Below are 26207 nucleotides of genomic sequence, written 5' to 3'. Positions count from 1 at the left end.
TTGCATAGTTGCCGCAGCACACCAGATTAGGGGGGAAGACTGCAAAAGCCCCAAACTAAAGCAGTAAGATCCCAAGTCATACCAAAGACTATCGGTAAAGACCCTAAAGGTACAGGGGTTATTGAGATGGTTAGTAGGGCCAGAAGGGAGCAGCGGGATACCCTGACCAAGACAAACGGGGGAAGAAGGGAAACTCAGGGAAGAAAAGTAACCTTCCAGAGCCTCCAAAACAGAAATCAAAGAAGACTGGACCGGGACCCACCACAAGTGAAGATTACCATTGTTGGTAATCTTCATAGTTGCAGTACTTTGCTGGATAGTGAACCAGGTCTGCCACGCTATCATGAGAGAACCTTATGGGTTTGGAACCTGTACTCCAGAGATTTGAAAGCAAGGTGAAAGAAGATGAGAGGAGAAGAGACAAGGGGAAGGGAAGCTTCCTCCCTGGTGTTGTGAGAACTGCAGGCGAGAAGTCAAGTGATGTAAGACGCTTGCTTGACATTGTAAGAAGCCTAGAGAATGCCTGTGGAAGGAAGTCATTCCCTTGGCATTTTTAACCACAGTGAGAAGTCTGATTGAGTCCAAGGGAAAGGAACCGTTCTCTTGGTGTCAACATTTTGAGTTGGAACTTTGCTTTCTTTTGAGTCAGAGAACTTTTCTACCGTGGAATTATGCTTATGTTCAAACCATTTGGAACTTTGTGTGTTGAACTTTGAGAGGAGGACCCTGCTGAGCAGATGAACCCTTTGCCCCTTGCATTTAGTTATTAGTGTGAGGGTGAGGGGTAGGGTTCTGACATGACGATGGACTTACCTTTATTTTTGGCATCCTGACATCCCCTTTAAGATTTGGTTGAGATGGGGAAACCACTTTTAGTGTTAGGCCTTTCCTCACCCGCATTTTTCTATATATCCAGAAACATGCAACCCTTTTGTCCGAGTCTGTCTCCCACACCCTCACAGTATACCGTATCCTCATTGTTTCCAGTGGATTTGAGGGTTATCAACATGAAATTTAACATTCGATTAGCTGTCTCCAGCCCTTCCTTGAACCCACGTTGGTCATCCCTTATAATGTTAGAGGATGCCCCACACTCAACCAGATATTTTTTTAGTACAGAGCCCAATTCCTTTGAAGATCCATCCAAAAGAGAAATTGGATGGTACGATATAGAAATCAGAACTATTTCCCGTCAGGGCCAAGTTGCAGGGATTATATTACCCACTGTATAATTGTATGTATTTTTTGTTTTAAATGACACTAACGAGGTAACAAAGCAGAGGTGCTCATAGGTCCACTCTTGACCTATATAGGTTAGATGGAACAGAATATGGCCCATGAGACATATTGGATTGTTGGGTTGTGATGGCTGACAACATCAGCATAGGAAAAAACAGAGCACATAGTCAACTAATAGTTTGGTCAGATTAGAGGATGGGGTGTGTAATATGCGTCCTGACCTTTTGAGAAGATGACGCTATAATGAGATGCCCAATTGGCTAAATTAACATTGGTCTCAATTGAGTGGTCGCTCGATGGGTTTATCACCTTGGTCACCATCTTCCAGAAGCCCCTGGCATCCTTATCATGCGCCGCCTTAGCTCATTCCTTCCAGGCAAAGGGTGCTGTTTCTTTCTTCCTTAAAGATTGGACCCTGTTATACCCCTCCCCCACGTAAGGCATAAAAGGTAGGAGTCCTCCGCCATTGTAGAGTTAGACATGATGCCTCTGTATGGCTAATACTGCCTTCAACCAACCTCTTCCATCATAGAGTGTAGGTCACGTGTTGGGTCATGCCCTAACCACCTGTAAACAGAGTTATTCCTGAGGGCTCCAGCCATCTGGTTTTTATCACCTGCATCTAGTAGAACAATGCTCCCTCCCCCCTTTTGCCTGCTGGTTGTGTAACAATCTCACACATTTTCTTGAGATTGCACAGGACAGTTTTTCACTAATGGAAAGGTTGTGATGTTTTGATTTGCTTTTTAATGGTTTCCCTTCTAACACTTTTCGTGTTTTTTTTCTATAGGGGCGTACTCGAAAGTGGTAGATTCCACTGTAATGGCTTGTGGCGGAGGATCAAATTTACATAATCCGGTTGAGACCAAATCCTCTGTCAACTCTGTATCACCAAAGAATTGGTTTGAGGCTATATTTTGTATTCATTCTCTTAATTCTACTGCAGTCTGAAAAGTGTTGTCTGCGGAGATTGTGAGAACCCTTAGTCCCCTCTACCACACACCGTTGTCTACATTAGGAACATGATGCTGCGACAGAGTCATGAGTAGAGCGGATGCGGCGCACACGAGCCTGTGCCGCGTTCATTGCGCAGGGCGTTATCCAGCCACCCTGCTATTCCACCATCTCTTTGACATTAAAAAGTAGTATTCTATGCTGTACATCCACTCTACATGTTCCACTATTCTTGTAAATATAGACTCTCACTGGCAGATTCTCAAAAAGCAGCGCAAATAATCAAGCAGAGAGGATGTGATGATATGTTTCTGCGAGTCTGATAAGCTCACAGGGCACCTGATTCTGACCGGTCCCCTGCACGTTCCCCTGGGACTGGCCAGCAGCGCAATGATAGGCTGCCCAGCGCCCTTACATATACAACAGATTGGTTCCCGGAAACAGCACGCATAACTATTGTGTGTAACCTCCCAGCAGCCACCTGCTGGGTGTTTGACGTGCAGAGTGGGAGGCCTTTAACTGGCCTGTCATTGTGAAAAGTAAAAGACATTTATACAAAAAACGAGTTCTGTTCCAGGGATAGAAATGCAGGTGAGACTACTTAACCCCTTAAGGGCCAGGCTATTATGCAAATCTATGCAGAAAGGACGATCATGCTCGTCCTTGGCACGAGTGTGTCAGGAATTTGCCTGTTGTGCTGTGTGCATCGCCACGCTTCGGTTCCTGACGGGCACTGGCAAAGTGCCTCAATTCAAGCTCCAACCTGCTTCTACGTCTGGATGCGCGTTCACATGAACAGCAAGTGCTCGAAAAAAGGCACCCGAAAGGACCCGCTTTGAAGAGGGATAATGTGCTTGCTTAAGCTGTTTTGAGAATCTGTCGCTCTCGTGGTTGAAATGGAAAATAATTTGGTGGGGGATCCCACAAATGCAGGGATGGGGCGGTGTCGAGGAGGCAGGGTTAAGGGGGTGGAGCTGGCAGTTGACCTCCGATCAAAGGAAATGTCCAAAATAATAGTTTAAAATGGCGCAATTTCTTTCATGCTGCTTCTTTTCCAAACTATATATCAATTCCACTTTAAACCACTTCCACAGCACTGGTAATGAGTTACTTCACTATGTGTATAATAGTTTTGACCGGTGGTGCTGAGTAAATATTCTTTAAAATGCACAATTTGCATCCCATGTTATTAAAAAAAAACTTCCTAGGCTACTATTCAAGCAGGGTGATTTCTGTTCGCCATAAGCAACGTTTTCTTGTACTTGCCCCCCACCCGGCACAGCTCCTGCAGCTCCCCTCTGAAAGCAGTTGGGTGGCTGCATCGTGTCAGATCGTTTTAATAGGGGTATTTATTTATGCAAGGTGTGCCAGATACCTGTATATTTCTTTCTTTATGCAATGTCTGTCGGGTACCTGTATATTTATTTGTTTATGTTATGTTTATCGGATACAGGTATCCGACAGACATTGCATTAATAAATAATTAATCCAGGTGCATGTATCCAACAAACAAGAAAGAAAGAACGAAACCGGGTCGTGGCTGAGGACTGTAACTTCATCGTATGACCTTTTGCATAGGGTCACTAGAGAAAGTTAGTTTGCTCGCGGGTGCTTTTTTGTTTCCTTCCCTTCTCCCCAGCGCAGAGCAGGGTTTTGGGGCGGCTTACTCTGGCCGGACCCTGAGATCAATGACCGGACCAATGACCGCCGCTGGTCCCTCTGCCCTAAAGGATGATCGCCCCTCTGCTTTGTCACAGGAGCCGATACACACATGGCACTTTAGCATGACAAATCATGTGTGTCTGAGTCAGGGTTCCACATGCATAGCAGAGCAGCTCCACCAGTGCTGTGGTTTCTGGTAATAACTCATCTATCGTCAGACATTGTTCCGTGATGGGAGGGGGCGGGGGGCAGCTACAGTTCATGGACTGTAAGAGCTCTGGAATGCCATGCAGAGCTGATGCTTGCCTCGTGCTAGCCCAGGTATTTCCTGCCCTTTCCCCATTCCCTGTAGGTTAGTTACCCCATGCCTCCACCAAAAAAAATACTTTTCAATTTGGGGTTTCTGTTGCTGAAATAAAGCAAACTCAAACGGAATGAGATACAAGAAGCTGAATAAACCCGGTCCCACATTAACATGTATGTTGTAAATAAATAAATACATAAATAAATACATGAACATATATAATAATATTGGCTTACTCATCTGGACAAGTGTTCATATTATTGATTATTGTAAAAATCAAATGAGTGGAACAACAACAAATTGTATTGTTGTTTGCTTAGCGCGAATGAATGATGTAAGCTCCGGATCTTGTGTGTGAATCTCTAGAGCTGTTTGTGTTAGTTTTGCGGTACCGGGATTTGTTGCACTCACCACTGCCATGTGCACGCTCACTGGGACCTGTTTTTTTCAAATGCATACATTTGTAAACCATGGGTGCTGATAGCAATATAGGGACTCGCCCGCCACCTGGGCTTCATGGTCCGCTAATGGCACCATGTCCCGGCGTTAAGGTCCTCACTTTGCTCGAGCTTGTAACTTGGGCTCCAGGCGGTTACCAGCCTGTGAAGCCCACATCGGTACTGCTATACTCTTCAACGCATGTCGAGTTTGTTGCCTCTCCCATTGTATCACACGTGTGTATTTTTAGGATAGGAATTGTGCCCACCCGTAACACATTCCCCATCCTGTTCCCAGGAGAAGAACTGCTAAAATGGATCATTCAAATGCAGAGGAACATCAACCCGATGAACGCTTGACTTATGCGTTGCCTTTCTAAGGGATAGCCAGGAGAAAAGCCAGAGGGAAACTTGGTGCTGGGCTCTTGTGTTGGTCAAAAAGTCACCTGTTAACCCTACAGGCGAACCTAGCAGGAGATACCTCCCACAGGCACTGCGTGAACCACCACGGTTCCCAGGTTGGGGCGTGCGATCAGATACCTGCTGCCAAGGGTTGAGGAGGTAGCCCAGGCGAGGCAGAATCCCTTAAATGTGGTCCGCAGGTGTCTATGATCCAGTGGAAAGTTTGTCTGAAGAGCAAGGCTGACTGAATGGATGCTACATGCAAATAAGGCGGACCACAGCGCTGTGCAGAAGAGGGAGCTGGTGAAGACCAGCAAACAAGCCATGTTCTTCTCAGGTGCCCTTTGACAAATGTTCCAGTGGGGTCTTTACAGGCAAGGTAAGCACCCCAAAGACTCTGCCATGTCACCCTTCAGTGAATCGGTGTGCCCAACTAGAGTAAGCGAGCCCATGTGAGACTTTTTGCCCACTTGAGCAGTGCCAACACGAGTACCTGTATTTGCGCATGGTCAGAGCATTGCACAGGCCTGACTGGCTGTACTGGCATGGACGTGCAGCAGTATCATTGCTCTATACATTAGAAATGTTGATGAGACATGTTCTTGGCAAGGAAGCACGCAAGTGGGGTGCGATCACGGAATGAAAGTCATTAACATTGCATAACACTCAGTGGAAGTACTGTTCAGTTGTGAATGTACGGTACATGTGCTAGATAAGAAAGCAGTTAGCTATTCAGATGACATGTCCCTCCCTCCCTCCCACTCTCCTTCCCACCCTCCTTCTCTCCCCTTCCTCCCTCCCACCCTCCTTCTCTCCCCCTTCCTCCCTCCCACCCTCCTTCTCTCCCCCTTCCTACAATCCTATCTCCCAACCCTGCATCCCCCCTCCCTCCCATCCCTCCTCTCTCCATCCATCCATCCATCCCTCCTTCTCACCCCCTTCCTCCCTCACACCCTCCTTCTCCCCCCTTCCTCCCTCCCACCCTCCTTCTCTCCCCCTTCCTACAATCCTATATCCATCCATCCATCCATCCATCCATCCCTCCTCTCTCCATCCATCCCTCCTTCTCACCCCATTCCTCCCTCACACCCTCCTTCTCGCCCCCTTCCTCCAATCCTATATCCTTCCTTCCTTCCTTCCTTCCTTCCTTCCTTCCTTCCTTCCTTCCTTCCTTCCTTCCTTCCTTCCTTCCTTCCTTCCTTCCTTCCTTCCTTCCTTCCTTCCTTCCTTCCTTCCTTCCTTCCTTCCTTCCTTCCTTCCTTCCTTCCTTCCTTCCTTCCTTCCTTCCTTCCTTCCTTCCTTCCTTCCTTCCTTCCTTCCTTCCTTCCTTCCTTCCTTCCTTCCTTCCTTCCTTCCTTCCTTCCTTCCTTCCTTCCTTCGGGACTCACTTGCTTTGTTACATCATATTAAACAGCAGTTTAGTGCCCATAATTTAAGTTGGTGGAACACAGAAACGACATCCATATGCAGCCAAGAGAGTTGTGTGCAAACAATTGGAAAACTCAAGCTAAAGCTGTGCACACGGGTACATTACCTGGCGGTGAAAAACGATTTCAAACTAGAGGACTACCTTTATTTTATCTGCCTGGCCTGTGCACAAGCACTTCATATGACATTTAGGGCACATACTCTGGAGGTTGCCACGTTCACGAGCAACTGGAAGGACACACATTGGGGTGTTTGTCCGCTGTGTGGCACTGATGTGGAAACTATTGTGTGTTTTCTGGTTTTCTATGACTCACTAAGGACCTGAGGGCGCTGTACTAATTTTCTGCTGTTTAAGAAGGCCGGGGTTCGCTGAGCATTACTCTTACCACGGATTTAAATATTGTTTTTTTTGTGGCAAAGTTCATCTCTGGGGCCTGGGCCGGTCGGAATCTTTTGATTGGACTCTAACTTGATGTTAAATGACAGTTTTTCCTCTTTTTATAATATTTTTACTGTTGGATTTGTATTCATATGTATTTTGTGATGGATGAATTGTATGGTTGAGTTATTTAAACTGTAATTCTTCTGCACTCTTTCTTCTGATCTGTGTTATTTTTCAGACCACCCGTTTATAGCGATTTGTAAAAAAAAGCTCAAAAACTGTAGGTGTTCCAAAAAACTCCTGTGAAAACGGCTGTTTTTGCAAAAAAAGGCGATTAAAAAAAAAAAACAGACAAACCATGTTTTCTAACTTTTGTGGATGCACATTTTGGAATGTGGTCGCACATCTCATCTAGTGTGCCAAAAAAAAAGGTAGCCCAATGCACAAAGGAGTGCATTTTATAGGGGGCGTTTCTGTGTATTTAAAGGTGTACCCTAAATTTACAAACAAGATGTGCTTTTAAATGTGTAGATCACTACGGCAACCATATGCACTCACTTTGAATGGGCACGGTGGAGGGGGTGCACACTTTCGTGACCCGATCATGTAACTATTATTCTTTTCTTAAGTGTGACACCAGAGGTGAACCACCGCTGTCTCACTTGCATTTCTTTTCATCAAACGGGACAGACATGTTTTTTTGGATCGCATCTTACAGTTATAGGCTTAAGGTTAAGGTCCCATCACAGTGAATGTGCTGGGAGCCTGTTGGACATATTGGATGAAGAGCACTTCTCACACCAATATATTGAAGGCAGCGGCCAGCTCAGCATTTCCCCTACAGCTCAACCCCATGGAAATGCGCAGGTCACCTTTAAGAATAAGGTGGCCTTCCCATTTCCAAAAATGTATTATCTAAAAATAGAATGTCCTTGTCCAAAAAAACACATTTTAAAAAAAAGTAAAAATAGTCACAATATGAGAGGGAAAGGACAGAGAGGGGGAGTGATGGGTTAGATGGGGAGCAATAGGCAAGAAAACAGAGGGAAAGCAGTGGGTTAGCGGGGGAAGCAGTGAACAAGAGTGCAGAAAGGAAGAATTGGGGCAGTGGGCCAGACATCAGAGCAGGAGTAGTGACCCAGAAAGCAGAGGGAGCGTAGGATACAGGGGGAGTGGTTGGCTGGAAAGAGGCAGCGAGCTGCAGATTGGGAGAAAGAATGAGGGAAGAGTGCAACAGAATGGGAGAAAGGCAGGATGCAGAAGTAGCAAGACAGAATGAAGGACTCCAAACTGCAGGAGGAATTGGGGAGTGTGAGGTGCGAGTGTGATTTGGAGTGTGGCAGGGAGTGGAGAGGGCAAATTGTGACTTGGCAGTGTGACAGCACGTGCACGACTGAGAGTGAGAGGTTCTGGAGTGAAAGTTGTGATGGGCAATTGGAGTGTGTGAGGGGCGTTGTTGAGAGAGGTTTGTGTGGGTTTGGGGGATTGGGAAACATAGAAGGGTACTATTTCCACCATTATAACTGATAACGATCAATACAGTTAATATTAAATAGGCACACACATCAAACCAAAATGATAGCGCAGACAAACAGTTCTGTCAAGCCAGAGACATCTGGGACTCTTGTTACTGTTATAAGGCCTCAGTGCGCGGCAAGTTAGGGTAGGGTGGAAAAGACTGAAACCAGAGGGACAACAATGTCAAGAAAAGATCTAATCATTGGAGTTGGAGAGACGCGTTTTAAGAGATCTTTTAAACAAGGATAGTTCCGAACAAAGACAGAAAGAGGTGGGGAGGCGATTCCATAGGCGCAGGACATGGAGTCAAAACTGATGGCACCATATCACTCCAGCTTCTATCTGGTAGACTCAAGATTATTTGTGTTATTAAATCCGATCCTTAAGATAAACTGGGGCTTTCTAATGAAGGCGTTTATGGGTGAGAAGCAGAACCTTGTATGCAATGCGAGGTTTGATTGGAAGCCAGTGTAGGGAGATGCATCCCTCAGTCACATGCTTGACTGATTCTGGAGAGACCACATACAGCACGGACGGTGTTATTTTGAGCCACTTGAAGCATGTTCATGTTGGACTTAGAAGTGCCTGTCAACAGGCTATTACCGTAGTCAAGCTTAGAGTTTACAGGGCCACTGCAAGGGAGGCAGTGTTCGATTCAGATAGAAAAGGTTTTATTTGCCTGATCAAGCGAGTAGTGTAGTCAGAAGATGCTTTTACTTGCCTGGAATGTTTCTTCATGTTAAGTGAAGAGTCAAAGTAAACTGCAAGAGTCTTAACCCAGGGACTGGTTTGAGAGAAGAGCCAGCAATATCAAATACTGCATATTTAGAGTTCAGATTCTGAAGACGCTGAGTGGTACCAAAGAGCATGAGCTTGGGTGTGTTACCATTAAGAAGTAGAGAGTTATTTATCATCCGGTTTTCGCTGTTAGGGTCAATGTAGGTCATTTTCTTGAGGTCCCTCTCTTAGTCGCCGGGGAGTGTGACTATGAGCAGAGTGTCTTCGGCATAATTTTTGTAGTGTACCCCGACACTGTCAAGAAGTTAAAAGATGGGAGGTGTATACAAGTTGAAGAGGGTGGTGGAAACGCAGGCTCCCTGGGGGACACCACATGTGAGATGTACCGGGGAGATTTGAAACCATTAGAAGAAACACGGGCAGATCTAGGACCTAAAAAAGATGCCAACCGGTGTATGGTGCTACTGGAGCCTTTCCCAATATTCCCCAACCTCTCAAGCAGCAGTGAGTGGTCCACAAGGTCGAATGCCACTTAGAGGTCGAGGAGCACGAGTAACGCAACATGACTAGAGTCTACAATGTGGCATAGATTGGCCTTTAGATCAACCAGGGCAGTCTCAGTGCCAGGAAGAGCTCGAAAGCCAGGCTAGAGAGGGCTTAGTAGGTTATTGTTCTCTATGCGATGCTGGATCTCGGAGTAAGCAACACTATCCAGGATCTTCAGAAGGAAGGTGACATTAGTAATCGGATGATAATTATTTACAGAGGATGGATCAAAGGAGGCCTTTTTCATCACTGGAGAGGTCCACAACTTTTTCAGTGAGTCAGGGAGCGAAGGTAGCGAAGGAAGAGTGGACCAGGCATGTAACCAGAGGAGCCAACCATTCAAAGGATTCTTTCATTTTAGAGGGGACGGGGATGCAGATGTCATCAGGACATGAGAAAGGCTGAAGATGGGAGATAATGTCAGAGGGATCAGCCTCACGGAAAACGCGAGTATTGAGAGCGGAAGGTTGAGTAGGGTGAACAGGGCTTGGAATAATATTACTGGGCAAGGTAGGAGAGGAGCGCATTATCGCAATCTTATTGCGATGAGGGATCAATTTGATACTAAGGCCCTGTTGTATATCAGAACACCATCGGTCACTCTTTACCAAGGCAGGATAAGGATTATCCTTCCCTTCCAATGCCCTGAGGATATTAATGAGTTCTTTCTGAGATGAGTTAGCAGACACATTCTTCCTATCAAATGTATGCAAAAAGGTACTCAAAATGACAACATGCTTCCCTTGTAGTGCCGCACACTGCCACTTCCCTGCAATGTGCCAATCTTACACCCTTGAATCACTAAAAAATGTGCTGCAAAAATGCTGCAATAAATACTAGTTTGTGCTGCTAAATTAGCTGTTTTATGCAGCAACATTAACCATTTCATGCCGCAATAAACTGGGGAGTCTGATTATTTGTTGCGTGCAGAAGACCATCCTGTTGAATAAAGTTTTTTTTATCAATGGACTTTCCTCCCCGTCCCTCCCTGACTTCCTCCTTCCTTTGCTTCCTTCCTTTGCTTCCTTCCTTCTTCCCTCCCTTCCTTCTTCCCTCCCTTCCTTCTTCCCTACCTTCCTTCTTCCCTCCCTTCCTTCTCCCCTCCCTTCCTTCTTCCCTCCTTTCCTTCCTGAAGTACATAAGCAAAGCTGTGCGGTCCTTTCATTGCAGAGGTCTTGTTCAGACAAGTTGAGTACTTTGTGGGCAATATAAGAGCCGCAATTCACATTGTATGTTCAGTCTTATATGTTGTGACCCTTTGAATAGTTAAGAGATGAATTCCCTGGGAGAAAGTTTGTAATGTTTTTTTTATTATCAGAGAAATGACTGAACACGTGTGCATTCTAGCCAGAATCTCGAAGTGATGGGGTCTTCGCGGAGATCTGAGGCGGGTGGAAGTGAGAGAGACTTTGAAAGCAGAGTTCCCCTCCTAAAAGCAACACCTCCTACTTCGCAGTGACTCCAACAGTAGTTGTTGGGCCTAAACGAGGGTTAATTGGACCAAGCCAAACTGGAACCACTTGCATGCTCGCTCGGCTGTGTTTAGATTACCGCCCAGCGTTAAATGCAGAAGGCAGAGGGCCTGAGGACTTGGCAATCAGGCCATGACAGCGCGCCTCTGGCCGGCCCTCGCGGGCCTTGCCTTGATTACCCCAGGGGCAACTTCTCTCTGGAAACAACTGCGCTCCAGCTGCGCAGCAAGCATCCGTCTTGGAGTCAGCAGGCCCCCCTGTTCCAACTTTCCCGAAGCCTCGGCTCTTTCTCCATTCACTGGCAATGGAAGGCGCGTTCACCGCTTGCTTCCGTCTTTATTTATTTATTTACTTTTCAGAAAAGATGATCTGCTAGGGCCATGGTTGTACTGCATGCGTTTATATTATAGGATTATGTATTCCTAATTGTTTCCGACATGTAAGGGATACATATGTGTGAATATATCATCAATCTTCGATAAGGCGTAGGCAGAAGGGAATTAGAAAATATTCAAAGCATTTCATTATTCATATCGACCCTGAACCTCGAAGGACATACATCTTCGTGGAAAAAAAAAAGAAAAAGGAACAAAAAAAGGTTGCATTGTGTAATGGTAAGATTTAAAGTTTTAAACACTAGGCACTCTTTGCTCCACTGGAGCTCTTCTAATCATCAACCAATTCGTACATGTGTTTGTGAAATGTTCTCATAGTGGCTGCGTGGTCTCCATGTTATGGTCCTTCTCAGGTGTTCCAAGACCCTCTGGGTAGGGCCAGCACTGGACACAACTTCAAATAAAAAAAAAACATAAAAAATAAAACATTTGCAGAAAATGAACCATGTTATCTAAGACAGACCTTCTCTGATTAACTCCCCATGTAAACATGGTGGCACACCGCTTCATAAGTGCCTCGCTTCACTGCACCTGGCCTGTGGCAGGGTGGGCCAATCACAAAGGAAGCAGCTGCATGGCTGGGGGCCTAGGGATGATTAGTCCACACATTTCAACCATGCACTATTTTTAACAGCGTCTCTGAGTCCAATAGGGTCAATGTGCACCATGCACAAATAGAGCTAATGTCGCACTAGGTGTGTTAGTTACTCAGTGCTGATGAGAGGGCCGGATTGGGAATCAGCACAGCGCGGTGTAGCATAGGGGCTAACAATTAGCATGACTAATGTACTGGCTCACTAGTAACTAACATTAACAACACTAATACTAGTGATTATTAGCAATTTGAATGGGGTTTAAACAACATCACAGATGCAGGCTGGGGGGTGCATGAACTTGCACCATAACAGTGACTTAGGAAATGAATTTACACGTTGAAAGCTGAAGAGCAGTGTACGTGGCAGACAGCAGAGTGCATTTTGCAAACATGATTTATTTAAGCCAAATGTAGAGAGCATGTCAGGAGGCAATTGGCCTGGAGAAAAGGGCTGTAGATTGGTCACTGTGAAGAAGCAGGAGGAGTTTGGAAAAAATACTAGGTGTTCGTTAAAGGGGAGGCACTGTTTGATTGATTGCATCACAGCAGGAGGGAGGGGAAAATGGTGGTAAAATGATATGGATTGTGTAGGAAAATATAAGTAAGGGGGACGAAAGCAAAAGAGAGTTTAAAAGACAGATGAGGAGGATTGTCAGAAGCCTATGAGAGAAAGATTGGTCGAAAAACGCAGGGAGAGGGAAGAGAAAAAGTTAAGAGTGCTGGCCGGCTGTGCGCTAGAAAGCTGCAGTTGGATTTCAGGAGCTGATCCTCTGATGCCAGGCTGTAGAGAGAAGAGACACGGGTGAGATTCTCGGAGCCGGCAAGAAGTTGATAGGGGGGCTAGAGACCACCTGTGCCCTGCCGTGGAAAGTGCCACTGAACTCTTGGTAAGCATTAGTGACAAACATAAGAGAGACAAGATTACAATATCATAAGTAGTGAAGTGTCAAATTAGGCACAAACAGGGAAAACCCATTGTTGCTTCACGCACTGGAGAATAAATGTGTTTTCCTGTCCAGAGATTGATTTATTGGAAAGTGGGAGTTTGCAGGCGGTGGAATTAGCAATTTTATTTCAAGGTTGCATTTAAATAAATGTGTGTTCTGTCAGGTTTACAAGAATAGAAACGAATTTTTTTGGGCGTGAAAAGAGCAGCTAAGAACGTTTTTTGTCAATGCATTACAAATATAAATGTGCTAATAGATTTTGAAAACTGCATTTTGCTAAGCTGCATTTAGACTGTCTTTCCTTTTTCTGGCACATGTTACGAGATGCAACGTTGTTGTTTTCCTCTACATGGTCGATCCCGTTTTGCTGAAAGAAAGTAAAGTGCCAAAGAGCATTATTCTGAAAGCCAAGGGTGCTCTGTTTATTTTCGTGATTTATAGAGTGTGAGGCCTGGTGCCTCTGATACCGCCAGTGGAAACATGTAGTGTGATTCGTGCAGCACTAGGTCTAGCTTTGTGCTAGCCAAAGCTCCCACTTAAAATGGCCTGAGCTAATTTGACATGTTTTAGCAAGCGACAATCAGAGACGCATTCTTGCTCATTGTGGCATGCTCCTGAATATGGTGAAAGTGGATTAGAGATTACAGGGCACATCCCACAGGACGCTCCTGCAAGAACCATGGATATGTTACTCTTTTTTCCGAGCCCTCTTTCTATACGCTCAACGGTTGTCCTGAACATGTCTACCATTTGCCTAGGTGGTGTCACATACATGAAATTTGAAACCTGCCAAAAGGCATGATTTTCTCCACGTGCAAAGTTACCTGCCACATGCGCAGTGGAGTTTGATGCCTGGTCCGTTGTCCTCCTGCCCAGAAGTACCCCTCACTGTCACGACTCGCTCCCTTCGCTCCCGTTCCCACCACTTGGGGGCATGATTTGGGGTTTATTCCCTACTGGACCTTTCCTCCGAACCTTATGCTACAGTGCTGTGATGAATTGGGAGTGCTAAATCCCTATTTTCCAAGCTACTTCCCTTCCGGATCCATTCCAGGTTTTTGGCAGCCAGCATGCTTCTTTAACCAAATGACTATGCTTCCCAGAATGCCTGGCCCACTGCTCCACCTCCACCCTTGCAGGACAAGGTTGGGTGGAGGATAGGTAACAGCTGTGGCTGCAGGTGCAGCAATCAGCACACCTGAGGCGTGTGCTCGTTAAGCAGCTTTAAAAGCCTCAGTCTTACTTCAGTCCAGCGCTGGTCATCGTTTGCAGTGTTCCTGTTGTGACTAGTCCCTTGTTCCTTGTTCCTTGCCTTTGTACCTAGTTCCTAGTTCCTGTTTTCTTGTTCCTCCGCCCTGAATCTCGGATTCATGCGCTAATTGATTTCTGCTCCCTTGATTCCCTTTTTGTCTTCCTCTGTTTGCAGGCAGCATTTCTCAGTGCTTTCCCCTTTTAGATGCAGCCCAGTTTGTCTGTGTTCTATATTTCTTTGACTCTGTCCTTTGCTGCTGTAAACCCGTATGCCTTAGCCTTCCTCTTAGATTAGCTTCCTGTCTTTTCCTTGGAGGGGTAGGGAGAAGTTTGCATTGGTTATTTCGTTTTTCCCTGCTCCTGATCCTTACTTCTATTGGGATCCATTCCATGTTTTCCATTGCACTTCTGCATTTATTTCCCATTTGATTATTAGGTGTGGTGTGCGGTTGTAGCTAGCTCCTGTGTGAATGCTTATGTTTTCCTCACTAATTTGTAATCACTATTCCAACTTAGGTATTTAGTTTTCCTCCCATTGCTGTTCTAGCCTTTCTGGGTCCCAGTTTCATCAACAGGATTCGTGGGCTAGCTGACATTCAAGAGGTTTATCTCGTCCTCGTGAGTACAGTTCTTTAGTTCCCTTATTTAATACCATCAAGAGTGTTAGTTCACAGATCCTGTCATTGCTTGCCCTCCACGTGGGTTTAGCGCTGTCAGTACCTGTAACAGCAATTGGGGGTAAGGCGCTTGCCGACTTTCCTCGCGGTCAGGTGCTTACCCCACATCCTTTTTCATATATTGGTTTTGTTGTCACACTCTATTTGCACTCCTGGGTTCTAGCATACATGAGTCGTTGTTCCTGTGTGCACGTAGTTTAATTCGAAGCTATTCACTGTGTGATTTAGTGCACATTTCCCTTGCCATATTCGCTGCCTTTGTACTCGCCTGACTAATCCTGACACTCCTGGACTTGACATTAAGATACAGTGGGACACGTTTCTTGTCCCTGTTGACATCTGCATGCAATACGTAGTATTAAACAGTTCAGATAGCAAGGATTTGTTGATAATTTATTTTACTGGTACCAGCAATCCTGCACAACTTAACATCTCCACAATAAGCGACAGCCATCATGTTCCTCTTGTCGATTTCCCTAACAAACTGTGAGCATCTCATTGTTACTGAGGATGGGCACAAAGAGGGCGATTATATTCCGACATCTTAAGGACATTTCTTTTGACTCCACTCTCCATCAAGATGCCTATTTAAGAGCAAAGGAGTTTGCGTGTGTTTTTGTAAACACTTTTATTTATAAAAGGTCAACTATCGCACTATTTTATTATAAGTGGAAGTTTGCCAGGTGGCCCCTACGCAAAATGATGGTTACTTTCTGTGGCCCACATATTCACCTAGAATACATGAACTGAGTCATTGATAACCTGTATTTACAACAGAGGTATCATTCTATGTGACTCTGTATTTTCCCTGGAGATGCTCATAGATTGAGGGTAAGGTTTTATATAACAAGCTGTGCATGTGCAATATATCATGAGGTTCTAGGGCAGAAAAGATATTCTAACTTAGCGCCTAGCTCAGGATGTGCGTCGCCTTCAGAGCACAACTTGTCATGAAAGCAAGAAAGCATGCAGAGGTTCGCTAACCTGAAATCAGATGTCAGTTCTCCAAGGCTAGGAAAATCCCCTGAAATCTCTTTCACCCTCCGCCTAGTAGATAGCATCGGATAGAGACAGAGTTGCCAGGGAAACCCTCTGGGGTAAAAAACCCTGTAAGCTGGATTTGAGTTCTTGGATCTAACCCTGCAAGCTGGATTTGAGTTTCGTGGATCTCTGGATAGTTCTTAATTCACAGCCGTACTGACTGGAAGATCCCTGGGAGGACTGTCTCAGTGTGTCTGTCAAAAAGAATAGAAGAAATAAGCACCTAGAAGCTCTAAGAGACTGTTAGCACTGAAAAGGACATAGCTTTCTGAAATCACGTGATGGGATACTTCTGGATGTGTTCTCGGATCGATAAGGTTGCTCTGTGAGATGTAAGAGAGGTTCAGGTAAATAACAGAAATCGGTCTCAAAAAAAGATTGAAAGAAATCCTTTCTGGAAACTTACCTAGAAATCTTGCTGGGACCTCCTTAACTTGCGAGCTGTATCTCGCGTCTAAATCATCTCTTGCCCACGTAACAGCAGTACGGTGCTGTGCTTGCAGACTAGATTGTGCTCCTGGAAGAAACAGAATATTTATGAGGGCGAGAACCATTTCGATAAAGAGATAAGTGGGTTTTGAAGAACGGATCTTACTGCGGAAACACCGTCAGATGCGAGAGGCGCATGAGGGATAGAGCTGCGGAGAGACTCAGTAGCTTTGTTTCTCCGGCTACGGGAGAAAAAGGTGTTCAGTAAGAAAATGGATAAGGAGAAAACAAGTAGAAATACTTTTCTCTGGTTGGCGAACTTACGATGCGTCTATCTGTAGAGTAGCGACACACTGAGGCTTTACTTCTGGCGTTTGATATGGTTGTATACGAATTGATCGTTTTACAACTGCTCGAATGACAATTGACCTTTTCACAATTGACCGAATTGTGAAGGTCAATTGTACCATATCTGTGGGGGGAAACCCCCCACAACCCCCACCCAACGCCAAACCCCCCAAACCCCGTATATATATATATATATATATTACCAAACCATTATATATATATACATATATATATTCGGTCAATTGTGAAAAGGTCAATTGTGACCCTTTAAATTCGGTCAATTGTTCATTCGAACAATTGTAAACGACCAATTTGGGTAATACCGTTTGATATACCTTCCTGTGATCAGGTGGGGGCGGAGAGACAGCCCAGACCGCAACAGCCTGCTGTAGACAAAGAAAACAGTGTCTCCTAGCCACCATCTTGGGAAGGGCTACAGATGACACAGTATACCTTATCCTGCCGCAGCGACACCAGGACCAGCGCCTATAATGCGATGTAACACAATTACCTGGGCATCTTGATTCCATTCTATAAAAATCTACTGGGTCAGAAGTCGGCAACTTGCGGCTCTCCAGATATTTTGGACTTGGGCTCCCATGATCCCTCAATATGGGCTATGCTGTCCGAGCCGGTGGGAGTTGTAGTCCAAAAACCCCTGTACAGTCAAAAGTGGCAGATCTCGGCCCCTGATATGCCCAAATAGCTTCTTCTAACATGCAGAAGTAATTGAATAAAGGTTTTGGAAATGTAGACGCTTCAGCATTTTGCTCAGAGTTCAATATGAGGAATTGTAGTGAACTGTCCCACTTCAAGATGACTTATATTTCTGTGTGCGTTGCAGGGGTTGGCGGAGATTTAACGGACCTTGCAAGTGTAGAAAAACACAAATCCTCTCTAGTCAAATCGAGATGAGGGCAAAAGGAGTGGGGATGAAAAGGAAGAAAGGAGAAGGGTCCCAACCCATGTAATATGGACATGCTGGAGGACACACACAGTTGAAGGAGTAGACTGTAAATTCTTGCAATATGTGTAGAATGCAAGAGAATGTTGGGGTCCAGGATAAAACATGATTGTGAACAATCAGGGGTCTCCACCTTAATTTGGCGACTGTAGTGCACATTCAGCAGCAGGATAGGGTTTTAACCCAGACATTTCTCATCGTATAAGAAGAATGAATGGAGTGCAAATCATTCATGTGTGTTTCCCAAAGGGTATACAGTCTTTTCATTGAAAGATGTTTCATCGAAAAAATGTCATGGAAAAATTCTTTCAATTATTTTTTTTCTTATTTAAAGTATATGTTTGGGTGGAGTAAAAGGTTAAATTTGGAAAACCGGGGTTTGTGGGGGAACCCCCCAATTATATATATATATATATATATATATATATATATATATATATATATGTATATATATATATATATATATATATATTACACGGCCACGGTAGTGGCCGTGTAGTTATGGTTAAGTTGCTGTTTCCATAGGAAGAGCACTTTTTGGGCAGCTTATAACTTCGCTCCCCCTGGACGAATCCTCACCAAACTTTGCAAAAAAAGTATATGGGCCACTCTGATTTTTTTTCCAAAGTTCAGTGATGTTTGGTGCAGGGGGAAAAAGTTATAGGGGGGGTTCCTAAACGTCTTTTTTTGCCATTGACTGAATGGGGGGAAAATTTTGCGCACTGCTACAGGTCAAACCGCTGGACGGATTTTCACGAAATTTGTAGCAGGTAAAGGGGCTTGGTCCAGAAAGCGTGCTTTTGTTAATTTGGTGACAATCCGTGCAGTATTTTTCTTCTAAATGACCAAAAAGTATATATAAAAAAATGTGTGATATTTATGTCCGCTCCGCGGTCACACTTCCCTGTTCGCTCCGCGGACAAGATAACGGTTGGCTAATGGGCTCGCGTCATGACCGCGAACACGCAACATCTCTGCCGATTGGCTGCTGCGAGACGTGTTCTGCGTCAGATTGTTTGGCTGCGCCCGACATCTTGGATCCGCCGATAGCAGAGCAACAACCAGCGTACACATGCTATATTTATAAAACCCTTTTGCTGTGTCACAGAACGTTGGGACGGGTTCAGACAGTAAGACACGGGTGATCAATGCATTTGTTCCGCCGGTCGGTCTTCACGATGTATTTTCTATGGCCACCTTGAACGCACAGAAAGTGAGGGGTGTAATAACGGTAGAATTTAAGTGAATATGGGAGTGGTGTAATGCATTAGTTGTGTGCATGCCCTAATGTCTTGGTTGCATGGCTGCAGACGATGGTCCCAACAGTAAATGTATAAGTAGCTAATTTACAAGGAACATGGTTTGGATATGCAGCAATGGTTGTGGCTAGGAAGTATACTCTTTGTACTTTGGTTGTAAGGCGTAGGTTGTAGGTTACACACCGAAGATGCAAGGGCCAGCCTCCAGCCACTGAAGCATACTTCTATCATTGATTAGACGTGTACATTCGCATGTGTAGAAAATGACTGCCAATATACTTACTCCTTACTTTATTCAGAATCCACTTATATTTTTTAAATGCTTTTCGTACTTGCCGAAAGTATCCCTTTCTTAATTTCTGTGATAAAAGATAAAGGTATGTTAGTCTTTGCATTTTATGAAAACTTACTACATTGCATACTAGAGAGTTTACCTTTTTTTTTCTTTACCCTCATATTTAGTTTACAAACCAGTCTACTGTGCATTGTGCTCAGTTTCTGTGTTTGCTTTTCTAATCCTTGGGTCTGGGGAAAAGAAATCCTTGTCGGATTAAAAAAGAACTTCTTTTCCTACGGTACTAACTACTTCCTGGTTTCCTTTGAGTGTTTCCTTCATCTTTCTGATTAATGTTATGTTTGTTGCCTTCCTGCCGATTTTTAACAACAGTTAGATTCCTGTAGGCATATTCGAACTGTGCATTTGTTCCTACAAATCTGTGATATCCATTTATTTGTGTCATTGTTATATCCTCTTGGGAAGTTAGATACCTATTGGCGTATTCTAACTGTTTGTCGTCTTTCGCATAATTTTTTGGCAATCTTGAAGTACAGATTATTTGTTAAATTTTGGCTTTAAGAAGATTAAATAGGCATTTGTAAGATTAGCTGGCAATCTCTGCTTTAGAGTAATGGTGCTATCATTACATTCAAACCATCCACATTTCTTTTTAAAGTATGCTGTGTAGTGACCTGCATTGGTTGTAGCTCCTGCATGGTAGATTATACCTGTTGTTGTAAAGGTTTTCTTTCCAAGTGACACTTGACCGTGTGTGAGTCCAGTCAGTTTGCAGTTGTTTTTGGTACCATCTGCATTATAACGTAGAAGCATAAGTATTATATAGGTACTATGTGATTGTATCAGTAATGTGGAGCGATTGAATTGCAAATAGTACATAATCTGCCATGGTTTGCATTCTGTACAAGTTGCTGAAATTGAATGGATTCACAATTAGATATGTAAACATACACAAAGCGCTCATTTGGAATTTCTTCTTGTATCACATAGGTATGCTTTTGGTTTTCAATACTAATAGTAAGTACATTAGAAATTCTTGTGGATCTTCTTGTGAGTTCCGAGTGAATCTCACCATTCCAGCACAGTCGTCCAATTCTTGCCATATTCCATTAACACTGTGTGTGTTGTCAGGATTGCTAGTTGCATTTCTATGAAGCATACACAATTGGTCTGTACCGTGCAAGTAAATATTGTAAACAATCGGTGGCAATTGAAATAGAATATTCATTAATACATTTGCATAGCAACTTACCCCACTTTCATTTGCAAATTTGAATGGACCAGCAAGTTCTGTATCTGAGTGCATTTTTTTCGGAATTTCTGTTCCTTCTTTGCCGACGGCCCTGGTTTACATTCCCCAATAGGATCTTCTTTGTTTGTGGTAATTGCTGAAACTTTAGCTTCTTTTCTTTTCTTTGAGGAATTTGCTGTTAGATTCTGTTGCATTTCTGTTTCATTTAGTTTTCTTTTACCACGTTTTACTTTATCTGGAAATGATATTGTTTCAGATGAGGGGTGTACAGTGAACGCAGTCTATTGCATTCTAGAATGCAAGGAATATCAGCTTTGACTTTACTTGCATCAAAGTTCATTAGCAATAGACTGTCAAGTGCACGTAAGCGTGATAATTCTACGTAGCTCATGCCTTCCTTAAAGACTGTGTTTCCTATATCTATCAATGCTTCATCTAGGGTAAGACCTTGGGATTTATGAATGGTAACTGCATATGCAAGAGTTACAGTAAATTGCTCTCTACGTACATAAATGTCTTTGAATAGAAGGAATCGAGCAATTGAGTGCCCTATTCTTTTCACTTCTGAAACTTTTTTAAAGCGAATATTGACAAATTGAATGTTGCTGTCACGTGGGTGTGATTGAAAGCCAATAACTGTACCTAGAGCTCCATTAACTAGCCCTTGCCTGACGTCAAGGTTACGTTTAAGCCTTACTCTACAATTTAAGGATAATTTTTATATTTTTTCAACCCAACTGTGTTGGAGATTGAATTTTCCAAACTATTTAGTCTTGTTGTGGCTTGTTCAAACATGGGTACTGTCATACCATGTATGTCTAGTTTGTCTGTGGTGCTAATTTCCATTATTGGTTGCATTTCCTTATTTAACATTGTTTCATTGAATTTGAAACAGCTTGCTAGAGTTGGCATTAAGGCCATAAAATTGACATTTGTGTGCCCTATTTGTTCCATAACATCAGTAGCACATTCATTATCACCATAAAGTGCATGTATGTGCCGGTGTTTCAATACATCTTGTGCTTCTTGCGATAGTACACCAACTCTAATACTTTTTAAGATGTTGGCATAAGTGAGATCTGCAGATTGCCACATGTTCTCAGTTAATTCTCTGTATTGGAAATGTTGCCAAAGGTTGACATTACCTATGCTACCAACAGTTCTCCAGCAGAGTTTGTGGCCTAAGGTTTTAAAAATAGGTTCACCTTTCACTGGTGTTAATTGTAGAAGATCTCCAAAAAAACGATAATGTGTTTCCATGCAAAAAGTTCTTCGTTGTTACTTTTAAGTACTTCTTGCAATCTGAGGTGAATCAAAGGCAACATTAGGTTGGAGACCATGCTCACTTCATCTATTAGTAGCATTTTCATTTGTTTTAATACTCTGCGTAATTCCATTGCAGCTTCTGCAGAAAGTTTGTAATAGTCTAATTTATTTTGATGCTCTATTGGAAGCAATAGTAATCGGTGTAAAGTGACGCCGCCTATGTTGTAGGCAGCTAAACCTGTGTGGCCGTTACAACAGCTGACAGTTTGTTGTTTGTCAATTGTTGAAGGAACTTGCTGATGATTTTGATTAAGAATGTTTTCCCTGATCCAGCTTCACCACTCACGTACAGCAGTATAGGTTTGTAATTTGGCAGGTACATTCTTTATTTTCGTGTTGTACACCATGTAGAATTTTTTTTTGTTACGTCTTCAAAAACGGTGTGCTGATCTTTAAGTTTTGCTTGTTGTGCATTTAAGTCTTCTGTATCTTGTTGATACCGATACATGGTGTTTTCGACTTCTGCCATAGCTACTTCAGCCTCATTTGCTATTAGTGGTTGTCCTAGTGGTTCTTGACTTCCTGTTACAGAAGGTTGACTACTGTCGGAAGAGTTCTTATCTAGTTGGGCCTGAAGAAGTTCTTCCTGTTGCTGCTCATTGTGTAACATTGTTTTGTACTGCGTAAAGTTCACATCGGTGATAGCGCTTTCATTTGCTTTGAAAGCATCTTCATAGCAGTCATAGTTTTCTAGTATGTCTTCCTCTTATCTCCATGGTTTGAAAAGTTGTAACAGAGACATGTAATATAGTTCTTTCTGTTGAGGAGTTTTTAATGACAATTTTCAATCAGTCACTCTATATCTACGTTTGCTTTCATCGGGTTTTACATTATTTTTGTATGCAAAGGTTTGAGCTATGTGGTGTAGACCAATGCTTTCCAAAGTGCTACTCCTGTTCGGATAGTATGTGTCCAGTAAATTGTTTTTTAGCATGTGTTGGCTCTTGGGATCATTTCTGGCAATTGTTTCTATGTTCTCATATGATATCAGCACTCTTTTTCTAGATTTTACAGGACCAAGACTTAGCCATACTATGTTGTCTGGTTTCCATACAAAGCAGTGCCGGTTAAACGATCTGCTGCTTCATAGGCCCCACATTCTCTATGAGAGAGCATTTTTATGCCTAGGCTGTACAATTTCTGTGATAATGTTTTGTCTGATGCTAGGTCATCCCAGAGGTCTTGAAGCTCTGTTTTTTCTGCTTTTGTTAAGTAGGCTGTAACATATCGTGCAACAGCAGTTGAATTGTCTGCAATGTACTGCACATCTATGTTTGCATTCCATAAGAGGGCAATGATTGCATTGTAATCATTGATATATTTTGATTCTTCCCTTCTTTGTATGTAATACGTGTTTTTAGGTGATTCACCTTTAACACTATGTCGAACTGAAGACATGAAGTTGTTTACTTCGCCTGTTTCTGTAACTGGTCTAGGGAAACCAAAGCGGCATTTGGTGTAGTATTTACCTTTGTTTTTGTATTTGCAGTGACAATATTTGCCACATTTGTGTCTTTGAAATTGTAAAATCTACCCATGCATCTCACTATGTGTCTGTTGTGAAGGTATTTCACAAGTGACATATTTTTGGATAAACTGCAAAATAGTGCTATCACTGTCGTGACCAAATTTTGGTGCACCTTTGATCCATAACAGCATGTGAATATGTGGTGTTCCTCTCCCTTGATATTCTTTTCTCCAAAAGAAGTGTTGCACTTCTCCAAGGGGAGGAACAGTTTTATTGCAAATAAAGTGTAGCATGACAATGAAACGATGATGGAAATATCTTGACACATTAACTGGATCTAGAGAGCAAAGTTCTCCAGGTATTAATATATCTATGTTGTTTTTGTTTGCTATGCGTAGGAACTCATGTAAATCTTCCCATGCATATTCTGCACAACCTAGTGTAACAAACCAAGTCGGTGGTCCAAGGTTTCTGATCACACAACGCACGTCTCTGTGCCATCAGAACCAGTATTCCTTTGTACAAAGCATTTTTGCAAACAAATTTGTTATACTTGATTGTAAAACCTCATCTTTTTCCTGTACTTTTTGTATTATCTGCATAGCTGACATATTTTGAAAGTGGGTTCCAGATTTCAAAATGTGTGCAACTTTGTAACATACTGTTGCTAATTCACTTTCATAGAGTAGGTGGAATATGTATTCCATATTTTGTCTAAATCTGGGATCTTGTGAATACATTCGTAATGAGAGGTATTCTGATGCCCCAATCTGTGTGGGTCTATCATCATATCTCCCACCTTTGCAAGTAGGAAATAACAGTGGAAAAGCATGTGCTTCTATGCTTTTTTTTCCCATATACTCATTGGTGACCCTTTGGTTTATCGCATTTGGTAAGTTTCTAGTGCATCATCTATGCTTTCATTGGAATGCAATGGATGAATTGTGAAATGGGCCAAAAAAGTGGATACTGTAGCAGGATCCAGAAGTTCTAATTGTCCAGTTTCTGATGGCTCTTGAATTATTTCAGTTGTTTCCCTTAAGCTTTCACCAATATTTATTTCTTCGTAGTACTCATATTTGTCTTTTAGATATTGCAATACTTGTCTAACTTTATGTAAGCCCACCAGATGTTGCCAAATCTTTTTGTCCTTTGTTGGTACACCATTTACCAACACTATTAAAGAATGCTCTATTGAACGTTGCACTCATAGAGTGTGTACATTTTCCGTTAGATCTAATCGCAAATAAACTACTTTGCCACAAATGCCTTTCACCAATTCAGAGGAAGGTAATTTTGCTGTTTTTGGTTGAAGGTGTATAATTGCTTGAAATGGGTGAACTGTTTGAATTATTATGCTCTCATACAAATTGAGTTGTTGCAGGATTTTTGGTAGTGGGAACAATTCCAAATTATTTGTAATAGCACGTGAAGGAGTGTGGTTGTTATCTAATTTTGTAGTACAGTAGCTGCAACATATTAGGCGTTCAGTTAGTTCATATTTGTTTTCTGCTAAAAGGTAGAGAGCTAATTCAGACCATTTAGAATCATTGTCTTCTATTTTGTATGCTATGTCTACATTTTTTGTGTTCCTTTTGTAAAACGTTCTGCGGCAACACACACACACATGGTTTGGTACTTCATCCGATGACCTTTTAAATTTTACTATTTATTTTCTGTATGTGTGTAACAGAAGGTTGCTATGTGCAGAATTGTTGCTAGTATGTTCAAAAACTATTGCATTTTGTAAGTGGCTTTCACTTCCAAAATACTTTCTCTGAATATGGTCAATTTCTTCTTGTAAATATTTGGGTGTACCATGCAGAAGAGTGTTATTTAAATTGCCTAGTTCTGAAGCTGGACATTTTGCATAGTATATTTTATACAGAAGATTTCTTAAATTTGAATGATGTATTGATATCCTTTTGATATCATGGAAGGTGCTTTTGCAAATAGGCCAAGAAATGCAGGCTAATGAATGTCCTTGTAGTCCTGTGTATTTGCGCACTGGACAAATATCCATATTTTGCAGCACTTTCATTTTACTTTTGTCTTTACCTTTTACATACTGATTGAGGAACTGACGTAAAGATTTGAAAGCTTTGTTTGGAATGGCACACATTGATGTGCACAGCCATTTGTATACTGGACGGTGTACTTCTACTGAATTGAGAGGTAATTCTGAGTTTTCAGAGGATACTTTTGTAAGCAGTGTTTCTTGTTCCATGATGGTAGTATTGATTTTCTCACACCCACGTCCACTGCTATGGATGGCAATTGTGTTTGTTTGATTTTGTTTGTATGCTTTTTCATTAAAATATGGTTCTGTGGTTGTTGTGTGACTCCACTCACCACCACAAACATTTAAGAAATGTTTGTTCACATTCCGTTTATTGCTGAGTTTCTTTTGTAGTTTGGTACTGAGTTTTGTTAGTGTGTTCATCCTATTTAACACTAATATAAACAACTTCCATTTTAGAAGGATTACACTGTCCACGAGAGCTTGTAGGATTAACTTTCTATGGTAGGTTTTTAGGGGTGAGGATGATTTCGGTCCTCTTCTTAGATTCTGAAGGACTCTGTGATGAAACATTGTTAGCTGTACTGATAGCCGATTTTTTGCCAACATTTTCGAGTTTTGTGACACATTTTGATGGAGGAGGTAAAGTTTCGGTAGTTGAAGCGTCCTTTGTTTTGCTAACCGACTGCATTAGCTGGTTTTGTCCAACATTCGCTACAAACTGTACAACAGATGGATGCTTAGATTGGGCACTTTTATTTTTATTTACTCTACTTCTGCGTTCCTTTCTACGGAGTTGCTTTTTGGTAGGCATTCTTTGGTGTCTGTTGGAAAAAAGAAGGCATACTTTGGTCTGTT

General features: G+C 42.8%; 1 protein-coding gene across 1 annotated transcript in view; it reads right to left on the bottom strand.

Moving 5' to 3' along the window:
• LOC138514445 (uncharacterized) overlaps nucleotides 1–26207 on the bottom strand; it is a 102515-nt gene that overhangs the window by 59135 nt on the left and 17173 nt on the right. Inside the window, exon 4 of the mRNA XM_069629955.1 lies at nucleotides 16395–16505. Within this exon, the coding sequence (XP_069486056.1) occupies nucleotides 16395–16505 (111 nt within the window). The remainder of the gene's footprint in view (nucleotides 1–16394; nucleotides 16506–26207) is intronic.

This window comes from Ambystoma mexicanum, chromosome 12 (assembly GCF_040938575.1).
Source record: "Ambystoma mexicanum isolate Mex_15411 chromosome 12, UKY_AmexF1_1, whole genome shotgun sequence".
Taxonomy (NCBI): domain Eukaryota; kingdom Metazoa; phylum Chordata; class Amphibia; order Caudata; family Ambystomatidae; genus Ambystoma; species Ambystoma mexicanum.
This window is presented reverse-complemented; position numbering and strand designations above follow the sequence as displayed.